This window comes from Phoca vitulina, unplaced genomic scaffold (assembly GCF_004348235.1).
Source record: "Phoca vitulina isolate PV1807 unplaced genomic scaffold, GSC_HSeal_1.0 scaffold28, whole genome shotgun sequence".
Lineage (NCBI taxonomy): Eukaryota > Metazoa > Chordata > Mammalia > Carnivora > Phocidae > Phoca > Phoca vitulina.
The window spans coordinates 22,862,981-22,877,263 of NW_022589731.1; the positions used below are offsets into that span (position 1 = coordinate 22,862,981).

At 48.5% G+C, this 14,283-nt stretch overlaps 1 protein-coding gene across 1 annotated transcript; it reads right to left on the bottom strand.

Annotated features, from left to right (window-relative positions):
- Window positions 1-1,391: 1,391 nt before the first annotated feature.
- Window positions 1,392-12,692, bottom strand: CLRN3 (clarin 3). The gene is made up of 3 exons (XM_032422967.1): window positions 12,219-12,692; window positions 5,551-5,730; window positions 1,392-1,920 (listed from the first exon to the last, which is right to left on the bottom strand). Exons 1-3 carry the CDS (start codon window positions 12,445-12,447, stop codon window positions 1,640-1,642), a joined length of 690 nt encoding a protein of 229 aa, XP_032278858.1. The 5' UTR covers window positions 12,448-12,692; the 3' UTR covers window positions 1,392-1,639.
- Between the last annotated feature and the right edge of the window lie 1,591 nt (window positions 12,693-14,283).

Below are 14,283 nucleotides of genomic sequence, written 5' to 3' on the forward strand. Positions count from 1 at the left end.
TCTGATATAAAATGCAAACTTCGAAGAACATAAATGTTTTTAGCGTCTAAGAATTTAGAACTTTTTTCACTGTTGAGAATCATAATTTTAATATGTTCAAAGTTTCACAGTAAGTTAATTTGTTAGAGTAACCTTGACTTTGGGGTGGATGGTTATAGAGGACTGACCTTCAGAGGATGAGCACAGTCTGGTGACTATGTCCCTGTTTTATGTGAAATTTAACAGCTGCTCTTGGAATGCCTGTCTTGACTTCTCCACGGTAAGCTCTGCCGTGGCAGGTACCCGCGTTAGCACACTGCTAATCGCATCATAGGTATTCAATGGGCATTTCTTGAATGAAATATATTAACTCTAAGATTGTTAAAAAATAGTAGATAAGAAGGTCGTGAATCCCTAATAGCTTCATAAAGCAGATCTTTCTGTCCAAAGAGTTGCTGCTTTGTAAATTACACTAAGAGTGTAAATTACACTAAATTTCTGCTCCATTTGACTTTGGTTCGATCAAGACATGTCAGGTCATTATTTCAGAATCCTGTCAATGTGAAACCTGGCTGACTTGTGGGATATTCAAGCCCAAAAGATCTTCAAAGGGATGTTCTGGAATAATATCCTACTGGCAAAGTGGGTCTAATCCATTCTGAATCTTTTCAAAAATTTCCTGGTGGCCCATTGTGTTCTTTTGAGTCTGTGAACCAATTTTACCCACCCGGTCTTAGAGGGCAACCCAACATCTGTGTTCTCCATCTGCCCAGACTTCACTCTGGAAATGCCTGCAAGCCCAGTGCTCTAGGCCATTTCTTACCCTCTGGCTGGGCCGGAATCCGCTGATGGCTGATCCACTCACATCCGACCAACTATACTGTGTCAACAGCAAAGGGTTGGTTCCTAGAACTTCTTGCAAAGTTACATTTCCCTTTTGACTAATTCACCACAATCCTTTTAAACCAAAAATACATTTGGCCTCCCTAGTGTGGAGGCTATAGAACTATAATTTTTATCTTTCTTAAATCTTCTCACTTCCTAGTCTCTTCCATACAAAAACTGCCCCTTGGAACCTCAAAAATGGGTCTGAAGGTCATATATCAGCACTTCTACCCACCACTGGGTTTGAATTATGTCAGCAACCAGGGGTCCACAGGACCAGGGCATTTATTCCAAACTTTTGCCCACCTTTTGCCTCCAATACCTGGTCCTGGAAAGACGAGTTCTGAATCTCTCTGTACCTGGAAGTCTTCAATCATACAATGGAATAAAAATACCTGGTCCCTCCTAAGGAGAAGGAGATCCCAGGTGCTAACGTACTTTGAGCTACTTAAAGGAAAAGTACATACCACAAACCTTTATTGTCTTAGAGAGTGAGACCGGGTCGGGAGGGTCCATAGTCTCGTAATCATTCTACCACTTTGAACACTGCATGGACTGGAGAGATTTCCCCTTCATCGTCCCCACCTTAGTGGGAAGAACCCTTTGCAATGTGACATCATTCATGGAGTGTCATGAGATACAAAACTATCACAAAATGACAGTCAGCCAGAGCCGCACTTAACCTTGCTGCTTGCCCAGACAAGTGAGCCAGTCACTGCTTGGGAGCTGACGTACAATAGAATAGACCTAATAACAAAATAATATAACATCGAATTCAGAATAAAATTCCATCTCTTGGAGCGTATTCCATGGGCTTTCTCTGCTCCTGCTTTCGCTGGTATCTGGCCTTCTGGTAGAAAACAATGATGACCACAGAGACAATACTTAGAAGGATGACAAGCAGCGCTAGCCAAAACGAGTAACCGTAGCTGTGGGTCGTTCCTCTGTAGGCAGCTGCTGGGTACTGCTGGTACAGCGTCTGGGCCAGGCCTTCCGAGAGATGGTTGGGTTGTGTGTTCCCCACAAACAGTATCATGGTCACGAAAACGAAGAAGGCTGGAAAGAAGATTCAGTCTCATAAATGATACGGTGATACCTTTTTAAATGTCACTTTCTTTCTTAATGGAACCTGTGCTCTGTGCGCATGTATGGAATATGTACACGGGGAGGGGGGGCTTACAGTCTTCTAGGTACTGGAATGTAAAAGAAGTGTAAGACCTGAGCTAGATTCTAGGCACGAACCGCTAAAGACTGAGGGCCGCGTCCGGCCAAGGGCGAAAATTCGGTTCAAGTCCTTTCCAAAGGGCCTGTTGAGGACCCCTCCCTTGGCCGGTGCAGGCAGAGATATGTGGAATGAACCAGAGAATGAGCAGGCAGGAGAGTCAAGCTTTCTAGAGAGGACTGGATGGATGACAAGGACTCGAAGGACGGAGCATTGCAAACAGAAGAGGCAGTCTACACGAAGACACACGGGGGCCAGGGAGCCCAGAGCCCCCGGGACCTCGAGACAGGACCCAGCCCATGGGGAGCTGCTCTGAGGGTCCTGAGCACCGACTACAGAGGAGGAGACCACCCCGGAGAGCCTCAGACACTGGCTCAGAGCCTGGGCTTTCATTCTGCTCGCAGTGGAGTATGGTGTTTAACCAGGAAGGGTCTCCTGGCTAAACTCATGTGAGAAGAGAACTTGTTAATGGTCTTCTCTTCCCTTTTTTATTCTTCACAAATGTCCTCCCCTGGAGAGTGTGTCTTGGTAGTGACTTTGGACAACCACCTTGGCCCAGTTGAAGAACAGAGTCCTGGAGTCAGAGAGAGCCAGGTTCCAAGGCTCCAGCCACGCAGCCCCGGGTGATTTGTGTGCTTCTCTGGACCTCATTCTTCACCTTCCAAAGGGGATCAGCCTGACCAAGGCAAGAGTAGATTCCTGGTTGGTTGGAATGGGGCTGGGCTGGGAGTGCGGAGGTGGCAGAGGCCAGAGGGTGCGGGATGCTCTCTGAGCTGATGGAATGTTCCGAGACTGACGGAGGGGACGGTTGCCCATCTCTGAGAATATTTACCCACAACTAGACAGACGTTCTGGGGTCAATGTGTCCTGGCCGTAGCCCACACCCAGAAACTTTTCCCAGTCCTCCAAAGGCCCTGACTCGAGGGCTTTTGTGTGAGGAGAACGCTTGGACTGTCCTTGATGATGGACTTTCATGCTCAGCGTGATGGTTTTACTTCTCAGTAATTTGGACATACAGGAGGCCCCTCCTCTGAAGCTCTACGCGTCTCACACTCCCTAATTATCCTTCATTATGCCCTTGTGAAATTTCTTATAAAAGCTTAGTCACAAAGAGGCAGGGTGAACACAGGGTCACACACTTTTCTCTGCAGTGGGACGGGCTTGGCTTTGATTTGAATCGGGAAGGGGCGGCTGCTGACATGTGCAGACCTGAGCCCCGGCAGGAAGGAGCTGCCGCTCCCTGTCTGCGTCCCCGGCTCTCTGGGGCAGGAGATTTGCAGAGGGGTGAAGGGGGCCCTGTGGTAGCAGGGGGAGCTCCAGGCCTGGCCTGTCCCCACCAGGCCATGTGACCTGCCCCATCACTTTCTGCTCTCTGGGCTCCGGGGCTGAGGATCAAACAATCTGCAAAGTTCTGTCAGGCCCCGACATTCTCTCAGTCCACAGTTATATCCCCTGTGGTCAGGGTCGGGCCATGCCAGGCCGCTGTGGGGCGAAGGGCAGGCTGGGGTCAGAGGGCACAGGAGCCTGGGAGGTTGTGATGCTGCTGTGTTTTCCTCCAAGCAGAATCTGCTCCTGTTCCTTCTGAGTCACAAACCACGCTAGGAAGCCCAGGTCCTCTTCCTTGCAGCCAAGGGGAGTTTGTTCAAATCCAGCCTCAATGGGGATTTGCGGCACTTCCCTCTGGCTCAAGAGACCAAGGGGACCAAGTCTCCTGCCAAGATGACCCAAAGCAAGGATATGTCAATGGCATGTTTGTGCATAAAAGCCTTCTGCAGGCCGAGCTTCACCTAGAGTTTCCACTACGTTCTGCACACTCAAAGCTCATGTGAAGATTGGGAGTCCCCAGAGGCAAACTCAGGGCCAAAGATTGGCTCCCCAGAGCACTGGGATCAAGAGGCCAGGAGGGGCATTCAGAGGAGGCCGGACGTGAAACCCGAAGCCACAAAGATCTCCCTGTGACCCCTGCCAGAATGCAGACCTCCTCCTTACACATCCATGTCTCGGGTTGTTTCTCTGCCCACCTGACAGCCCCTTCTGTGTGTTAGAACTTGCCCCAAGCGGGAAAGGAATGCCGCAGGAGCTCTCTCCCTGTCAGAGGATTCTTTGTTGTTAGAAGTACGCGGGGCTTGAGGGGAAGGCCGCGGGCCCTGTGTTTTTCATGTTTTCCTCCACAAACACGCATCGGCCTCTGCCAGGTGCAAAGTCAGCTTATCCTCAACTGTGGAGACAAAGAGCTGGAAACTCCAACCTTGCAGAAACAGGCTTTACGAAGCAATGGGCTTTGAGCCCCATGGGCCGTAGCATGGCGACGTGGTCCCCGTCTTGTCCCTGCGGCCCCACATCCAAACCTCCTTTGGAACTGGCACCTGATTTTCCTCTTGGAGCTGCCCCCAGCCCCAGCCCCAAGGGATCAGGTGTCCCAGCCATTGGGTGGGTCAGCTGGTGAGTTCAACTCCACTGGTGGCCGTGGAGATTGCTCCAGGGGTGGGGAAGGAACATTTTAGGGAGAGTCAGATTTGGGGGAAAAGAGGTCCTTTCTCCTGGGGTTGCTGGCAGCCATCCTGCCTCTAAGGGGACCAGCTCGCTGCTTAACACCAGAGAGAGCATTGGGAAAATCAAGAGACAAGCACCAAAGGGAATCAGAGTTCAGACGGCATGGGCCGGCTGGTAGCCGTCCTGGGCATTCGCAGTGGCTGCCGAGCCTCGAGAAGCCCCAGTGAGAGCCACACATACTGTGACCGAAGCTGGGATCTGCTTCCCATCTGAGCTGCACCCCGACCCCAACGTTGACAATACACAAAGTGACCTAGCCACACCCTACAGAATCACCGGGAGCTCACAGGTCACCCACAAGAAGGGTGTTGACCCCAGAGTCTCTAAATGACCTTCTTTGTGGTCCTCTGTGGGACAGTCATACAGATGTGTCATGTTTGGATTTTAGCCCACACTGACTGTTATTTGGAGGTGAGGAGAGTACATAAATGTGTGCATGCATGTGCACACACGTGTGTGTGTGTACGTGTGTGTGTGTGTGTGTGTGTACTTCCGTATGTTATATGGAACCTAATTCGGAGTTAAGCACATAGCAGGAGTTTTGTTGTCAACAGTCTGTTTTGTCCATTTAGGAGCATTGTGTTTAACTCCTTACGTTTGATACTCAATAGCAAAGACTGGCTTATGTTACATATTTCAACAGCTAACACCCTGTCCACATGTCACTCCTTGTCTCTCTACCAGGGCATTTAAAACAATTTTATTTCCAAGATGCTTCATAAATTCTGTAGGTTTACAAATACAAACCCCGGGCCCCAGCACACAGCTTGGCACATACTAGGTCTGCCTAATTTCCATGGGTCCCCTGGGATCGCGTGTGTTCTTGCGTGGGACGGAGCACCAGAGAGACAGAGACACAGAGGTCGTGCTTGCCAGCCAGCAGAGCGCCCGGTGTCCCCGGGGATACTCACCACCAAGTCCACTCCCGGTGTACACGCCCACGGGCCCCAAGAACGTCTGATAGGGGCTGCTGATGCTGTTGTAGAAGGTGAGCCCAGAGCTGAGCAGCGAAGTGCACAGGCTGAGGACCAGGAACAGGATAACCACCAAATGCAGCATTCTTTGGGAAGAATTGTTCAATTTCTCTAAAACTAAAGCAGTGTGTGGTAAGCACATCGCACAAAAAGCAAACACCAGCCGTAGACCCGAGGGCTACACCACCCACACCCTGGCAGTCCCCCGCACTCTCTCCTCTCGGGCACTGGGGGGAGGAATTGCAGGGGCACCTCTCAGGTGTGCGCCAGCAGGAAGGGGTGGCTCCTCGGGATCCTCATTGCCTGCTCGCATGTGTGCAACCACAGGACTTTGGATAACTGGCTATCCAGCCCAATTTTAATTTCCCCGAGAAAAGAGGGTGCCCTCCTTGATAAGCTGCGGCAGGGCTGGATACCCCTCCTCTGGGCATTCCGGCCTCAGATGCCTGACAGCGGGCATCACCTCCTCATGGACGGTGTTCTCTTGCTCGGAGCACTACTATGCTTCCGCTTGGGGACACTTACTGAAAACCTGTGACCGAGAGGATCTGGCACACCCAGAGATTTCGGAGGTGAGCCCATTACACAGAAGGCCAGGAGGGGAGGGGCTGATGGAGGTGACCAGGTAGCTGGGAGGCAAAGATGGCCTTGGGGACAAGCAGAAGACTGCTGTGGGTACAACCGAGGTGTCGGCCACACTTCTCGACGTCACTTCCCTGGAGCTAGAGAGGACCCGGTGCCCATGTGGCTTAAATGCAAAAGGTGACCCCTGGGTAAGCCATCAGAATTCTTCCCAAGCTCAATTCCTCTGAGCTCACACAACATTTTATAAAATGTGCATTTTTCTTAAGTGCAAAGGAGCTCCAGACATGGATATGCATTCGTGCCAAATGAAACACAGATGCCCTGGGCCATTAGCCATGAGTTCCTGCTTTTGCCATCCTCCTGTTTCTAACCACAACCAGCCACTGTCCCCATGAATCTGTTTCCCCTGCTCGCTCATTTGTTTACAACACAAAATGACCAGACCCCAGAGGCATGCTGTCCCCACACTTACCTGTAACTCCAGCCACGCATTTATAAAACATCCCCAAAGGCTGCGGGTGTGTTTTAGGGCCTTAGGTGATGGCCACCACATTAAATAAAGTGTTTACCAGGATGTTCTATGAAAGCCACAATGATATACAGAAAAAGTAATCTGGGAAAAAGATTTCAGAGTTCATTGTAAGATGCCAACAAAGTCATTGGGAATTGTGAGATGTAAGAACCATGATGGGTGGGGGAGGTCTGGTAAGAGAAAGTAAAAACCTTCTTCTTTCCATTCCTGTTTCCCAGGCCCCTGGGAGAGAGCGGGGAGCCACTCCCAGCCTTGTCACACAGCAGCTTTCAAGAACAGAAACCAGAAAAGCCAGGAAAGATATCATTTGAGGGCTTGGGGGCTCCTTATCTCGCTCTCTGAACCAGAGTGCTCCAAAAAGCGAGATCCCTGAGAACTGGAGGGGCCCCAGGACGTGGTGCGTGCCAGGGAAGGAGCAGCCAAGCCTGCTCCTGACGTGTGTCCTGGCAGCAAGGGGCTCACTCTTTGCAAGGTGGTCCTTTTCATGCCGTGTCGCCTTCATTATTTAAAAGCTCTTCACTGGTGTCGTAGGGAAGTGATGAATCACTGAGTTCTACTCCAGAAACCGACATTGCTCTGTATGTTAACTAACTAAAATTTAGACTTAAAAAAAACGACAACGCACAAATAAATAAATAAAAGCTCTTCATTGTGTTGGGCCCAAACATGCGTCTCTATGACCTTTGCCCGGAGTCCTTCTGCTTCCTCTGGAGCAACTCAGAATCTACTCGTTCCTCTCTGTCTGGCAGCCTCTCTCGTCATTGAAGAGAGACATAAACCCCAAGGTGATTAATAGCCCACATCTCCAGCATGTTCTTCGTAAGGCGTGATTCCAAAGCTCCTGCCCGCCTGGCCCCTGCTCTGTACACACTTGACCCTGACTCCAAAGCCCCACAGCACATTGGCCAGAGAGGCACAGCCCCCCCGCCCCCCGCCCCCCGCCGGCTCAGAGCGGGGACCACCTATACCGGATCTCTCCTCTCTCCAGTTCTGAGCATCTAGATTGTTAATTCTGATTTTTATTTTTAATCGGCAGTACTCTAGGAAGGAGGCAGGTTTCCTGCCGCTGGACAGTGCACAGCGAGAGGCTACAGAAACCAAACTGGTGGAAAGAGGAGCAGAGTCGAGACCTGCAGCTGCCCCATGCAGGCGCGGCCACGCATCCCTGGGAACCCCCTGGGAGAACACAGAGGCCAGAAGAGGGGAGCTGTGAGCCCAGCAGTATGGACCCGATGACGTCACCGCCCTTGGCCCGAGAACATTTTGCTCCTCGGTGAGAGGCGGGCCTGGAGCAAAGTTCAGCTCACAGGGACCCAGCGGTGACTGGACGGTTTCACAACTTCTGCTAATGACCCCCAGGCTGGGCCAAGTCCTCAGCAGAGCCCTCTGTGGGATCCATCCCGCGGGAGAACTGTAATGGCGTAGGTTAAATAAAACATGTGGTCCTGCCTGCCACCTCCTATGGCCTGGTCGGGGGATGGCTGGGGTCCCATGAGCCCCCTACCCTCTGGGGAACCGCATGGGCTGGGCCGTTCTGAAGGCCCTGAGCTCAGGCTGAGACTCTCCCCGTGGAGATGCAGGGGTCGGGGGATTCTCATGGTTCTAATGTAGCGCGCATCTGTCTTGAAACGAGTGGATGATGACACAGGAGTAGGACTAGGGAAAAACGGGAAGTAGGATGCACCTGTTCGGAGGTGCAGGGTCGAATGCTAGGGAGTTTCCAACTCTCACCCTGAGGAAGAATTGCTTCCCATCCCAATCACCCTGCTCCTCCCAGGCCACAAGGAGGAAGCCTGAAGCTCTAATCAGAAATTTGCTGGGGACTAAATAAACTCTGCGTTTAGCCAATAAGAAATAATTTGGATACTTAACTAAAAAATAGACATTTCAGTGTGGGGGAGAATGTCACCTCTGGCGTGCCCTGGAGAGTATTTCTGCTTTATACACTTATTAAAAGCTGTAAATGGATGTTCATTTGCAAATGGTGAATGTTCTACTTTTTCAGAGTAAACTAGAAAGTGACAATTAGGTTAGGCTTTGTTTTTGACTGTTGGTAAGATCTAACAGACACGATTTTTCAAAAGGGCATCAATTTAGAGCCTACTGACTCATACTTTTCTTTGTATTAATGGAACAATTTATCTTAATTTTAACTGCCATCTTTTAAAATTCTATTTCAGCATCTGAATTTCCTGCCACATAGGTATGACAGCCATATCTCTCAGCCCCCTCCTGGCTCAGAACTCAGACAATGAAAGCTGGAAATTCAGGGAAAGTTGGCAAGAATGAAATAGAATAACCACCCCCAGCATCTGACAGCTCCTCTCGGCCTACAAAATTAGCAAATACATTCCGTTCTTTCCTCTTCTTTTTCAGGGCCAAGCGTTGGAATCAGGAAAACCACCTCACAATTGGAACTAATTGCCCGGATTCTGGCAACCTCAGGAAAGAGGCCATCGCTCCCACAGCTGGGAGGCAGAAAATGTGCTGGGGGCGGTGGGCAGTGCACAGAAATGGGTCATGTGGACATCGGGCTTTCTGTGCATGGAGATTTAACCCTTCAGGAGCCCCTTGCCATAGGGTCTTCCTAGCTCTGCTTTCGCATCAGTCCTCAGACCTTGAGGGAGAGCCCATGGTTTTGTGGGTGGTCAGGAACTGCCCGCACCCTCTCCTCGGACACCTGGTCATCAGGGAGCCTTACCCAGTAGACTCCTCAACCCATGGACCACAGTATATCCCTGACAAGCTGAGCCTTTGAGGTCTTCCAAGAAGTCGCAGCTGTCATGCCCAGCCTCTGGGAAATTTATCTGGATTCTCTCACAGAGAAGGAGGGGGAGTGCATTTTCTGCCCTGTTAAACTCCATCACCCAACGTGGCCATGTCTCTGGGGACACATAGTAAGTCGCTTCTCCTCGGAAAAGTGTAAGTATATGGGGGGTGGGGAGTACTAAGGAAGAAATAAGCCTCATTGGTTTGTCTCCTTGCAATTAATTGATTTTTGCAGTAGATTTACTGTTCTAATTATTTTTTAGCTTGGGCCGAAGGGTGCAATTTTGAGTCCCCTAAGAACAAACGGGGTAGATGGAGAAAAGAGACCTGGGGGAGGGGTGCGGGTGGGCAGATTGGGTGCAACTTCCTCTTGCTGTCATAGCGACCTGCACTGCCTGAGTTAACTGACGGGGGCCTTTCTCTAGATAGAAGCAATGGCGATTTCACCAAGCCCAGGAGCCACGCGCAGTGTCTCTCAGTGTCCCAGCCCCTCCCTCACAGAGCAGCTGCTCGGGGAAGTGTTTTGGACTGAAATTCAATATCCAGAACTTTTGGAGTAGCAAAAGCAAAGTGCTTACTGGTGGACACAAGGACTGTAATTTTCATCTGGATATTGGACAGACCGAGAGGCCACCAGATGAAGCTAGTAGATCTCCTGTTGGGCTGAGCCGGCCACATAATTTAGTCACGTATGGGAGAGTTTCCTTGCCAGGCTTGACGGATTATCTTCCCCACCAGTAGACCTATTGGCGGCTGGATTCTTTTGGCATGTTGAAATCAGCCATTGTCACTTCGTACTGTGTTGTCATCTCAAAATCTACAGCCCAAATTGGCACAATGTGATAAGTCCTAGGCAGAAATACAGGCGAGCTTTGCAATATTCACCCCTCTTTGGAGACTTTCAGTGTGACCTCATCCTGGGCAAGAAGCTGATAATGTTAACGTCTTAAATGGAAAAGTTGATGCATCACTGCTGGGGAAGGAAGTGGCATTTATACAGATTTTATTTTGCTGCCAGCAATTGGTTTCTGATTTGAGATGAGCCCCATGTGGTCCCGAGAAACCAGCTGGGCAGCAGCTATGCTCAGTCTCCAGTTCTGCTCTCAAGGGAAAACATCCATGGGTCTGCAACAGCTGAACGCCATGATATACGTTCTAGTTACGTGACTTTCCCCTACCTTGGAGAACCGTTTACAAATGTTCCAAGTCCAGTGATCGCTAAAACCCTCAGCAGTGAACACCCCCTAGGCTCTGGGGGGCCCTCAGCAGACATCAGCCAGAGCAATTGTGCTGCACCCTCTCTGACTGGGGGGCAGCTGATCTTCTACAGCACCTGGACGCTGGGCAGTGACTTGAGAAAGTTGACCATAGCTCTGTGGTTACAGAGAATAAAAGCAGAGACGCAGGCAAAACAAATGCAAATAGTGCGCCTCCTTCACGCTGCCATATGGCGCCGTGGTGCCCACTTGGCCCTGTGCCCTCAGGGTTGTTCTAGACTACGCCTCTCCCTGTGATCTCCACGCCATCCCACTCACCTCCCTCACACAGGGCTTTAGAGTCAGGCTCGGACCTGCCCTGGCCTCCCCAGCTTTCCTGATACAGGTAATCAGGGCTCTCACTGAAGCCCTGTCTCTCAGATGGGAACCAACTGGTTCCAAACAGACAGCATGAAAATCAAAAAATTCACCGGCTGTTATCTCATATTTAAAAATTTTTCAGTGTGTCTGGAGGCTCAGGAACTGGTACACATTCTGGTTTTGAAAATGCTATTCACATACTGAATGTGTGACTGCGTGTTTGAAAGTCTTAGTTTCGGGTTGCTGCAGAGGGAATATTCCTCATTTTCCTGAGATGCTGAGGCCGGGACTGGAGGAGGCGTGCAATGTTACTGGACCACTAGAAGAGACATTGCTTTTGCTAATGTCTAAGAGATAAAGTTCATAACTTGGAGATAGAACTACGTTGTTCAGGGTTTAAGGTTCAACTCAAACTAAATACTACATTTGTATGAGGTAGAAAATGACGCACATTTCTAAGTCAGCGGGGAATGGCCGAGTCACGGCTGATAATGCCTGTCTACCTGCATGCAACACTGCTCGATGCAGAGTCCATCCCAGGTGCTAAATAATTTACAAATGTTGCTTTTAGGGGTGCCTGGGTGGCTCGGTCAGTTAAGCATCTGCCTTCTGCTCAGGTCATGATCTTGGAGTCCTGGGATTAAGCCCCACGTTGGGCTCCCTGCTTGGCAGGGAATCTGCTTCTCCCTTTGCCCCTCACCCCACTCATGCTGTCTTTCTCTCACTCTCTCTCTCTCTCTCTCAAATACATAAATAAAATCTTAAAAAATGAATAAACATCTGCAGCCGATACAACTAAAAATACTGTTCCTACTATCCTCCTATGTTGGATACCATATTCCTGCTAGACATACCTACTTAATTATTTACTTGTCAGTAAACTTGGGAATGCTGCTTCAACAGAGCCTCTGCCAGAATTATTTAGACTGGGGTGCTAACAGACACAACCAGAACCGACGAAGCTAAAATAATAATGTGGGTGAATTTTCAAAATTAAAAATATATGTTCATATCCACAAGCCATCTCAGAGCTTACAAGGAAATCATTTTTGTACAGTTATTTGGCCTAAATAGAGGATGACATGAGTCTTACCCAGTTAACGCAATCTCGCTATACCCATTCAAATTAATTTCTCATTTACCTCCAAAGTCCTTCTTTGATTCCTCAAGTCCATGACTGAATTCCTGACGACTGTTGCCACGAAAGAGTCCATAGACGATGACAAGACTACCGTTTGAAGAAGAGTCACTGATGGCTATTCTGCTGCTGACCCATTCTTGGGTCCCAAGCATAGAGCAGACTACGATGAACGCCCCAAAGCTTGTGAAAAAGCTCAATAAGAACATCAGTGTTTTCTTCGTCGTAGGCATCTTCTCAGGAAAGTAGGGGTCCTATGGTTAACACAGAAAGCAACGATTTTTTGTACTATGTTTGGACCTTATCATTTGGAGTCCAGTATTTAGAAAAGGAGTCCGAATGAATGGTTCTTGTAAAATATAAACGCTAGCTCTTCAAGGGACAAAATGCCCCAAGGAACATTGGACTATGAGTATGGTCATAAAGATTTACAGCGGCTGAACTTTGGTCTGCAGTTAGGGGTTGCCATGGTGACCGCCAACCAGCAGAAACAAGGGGCAGGCACGGTATTCCTAAGGACTTCCTCCGTCACACAATTAATTTATAACTCTTTGTCACGTGCCCTCGAAGCAAGTTCAGCCTACCATGTCAGGACTAGAATCCCTAACACATGAGGGCCTGTCCTCCTAGTGTTGTTCTAGCAACCAACAACATAGACTTGCTTTACCTGTTAAGGACTCGACCCTAACAACAGTTCAAAAAGGAATGCTAAGAAGATTAAGCGTTTGCTGAAGACACTTTGAAATGAAAAGAGCAAAGTCGACAACCTCCTTACTTTTAGACCTTACTAGAGAGGTGTACCTTTCAAATTTCCTCCTCAAAACTAGATCATGTTTGCACATTATTTAAATTATAACTTGAGAGGGTACATCTTTATTTGTCCTTAACGTTCTGATGGAAATGGTTCTGAACATTCTTGCATTAGGTCTTTATGCCGCCTCTCCTTCCTCCCTGTTGAGTGGCTAATGGTTTACAAATGATCCTTTCTGTCTGTCTCTCAGAGACACTCCTCCATTTGGCAAGTACATCACTTCTCAAGATAGTAAATAGATGTTCACAACATGTTTATATTCCTCTTTTTATCGTATTCTTTGATTATAAAGTAATAGCGTATATGCACATTTGTATCCCGTACTTTTCTTGAATAGCACCTAACTTATGTTTGGTGGAATGAGTCGGTCATCTGTCTTTCCCATTAGAGGAACTGGACTATGGGCTTCAGGAGGTGGGACATGTTTGTTTTGCTGACCACTAGATCCCAGGGTCTGTCAAAGAGCAGACACTCAGCAAATATTTGTTAAACGAGTTATTGGAGACATACTAACAAATACTCCACTATTGAGGACATGTGTGCTTTTTTGATTTTTAATTCATGATTAAAAAAAAACATGCATGAAATCCTTCTACATAACCCTTGTCCATATTCTGGGTATTTCCTGGCTTGGATTTCTGGAAGTGAGTCAAAGCATATGAACTTTTGCTGACGCTGTTGCTACGCCTTGCTCAGCTGCTCTTTAGAAAAATTCTTACGGATCTGACCACCCAACTTTACACAGTTGAATAGGTGTGTTTTACTCTATCTTCACAACATTGTATATTATTGGGAAAATGGATTTTTTTCCAAGTAAGTGTTTTGACTACATTTTTAAATAGTTATTTCAGTAGTTATTTCCTTTGAGCCCATTTTCTTTTTTTTTTTTTTTTAAGATTTTATTTATTTGTCAGAGAGAGAGAGCAGGGGGTAGCGGCAGGCAGAGGGAGAAACAGGCTCCCGCTGGGCAAGGAGCCTGACGCAGGACTCGATCCCAGGACCCTGGGATCATGACCTGAGTCGAAGGCAGATGCTTAACTGAGCCACCCAGGCGTCGCTGAGCCCGTTTTCCAGAGTGAAATAATTTTGTATCATGATAGGAAGATGAGATATGCTCATTACAAAAAATATATCAAATAGAACTAACGAAAATAAAGGCGAAAGCAAATATAATTAAAAAATCACCCTAGAAGAAGTAATTCTGTTCATACTTGGGCAGAGACTTTTATCCCCATGTCTTTATGTCTATGCCTACATT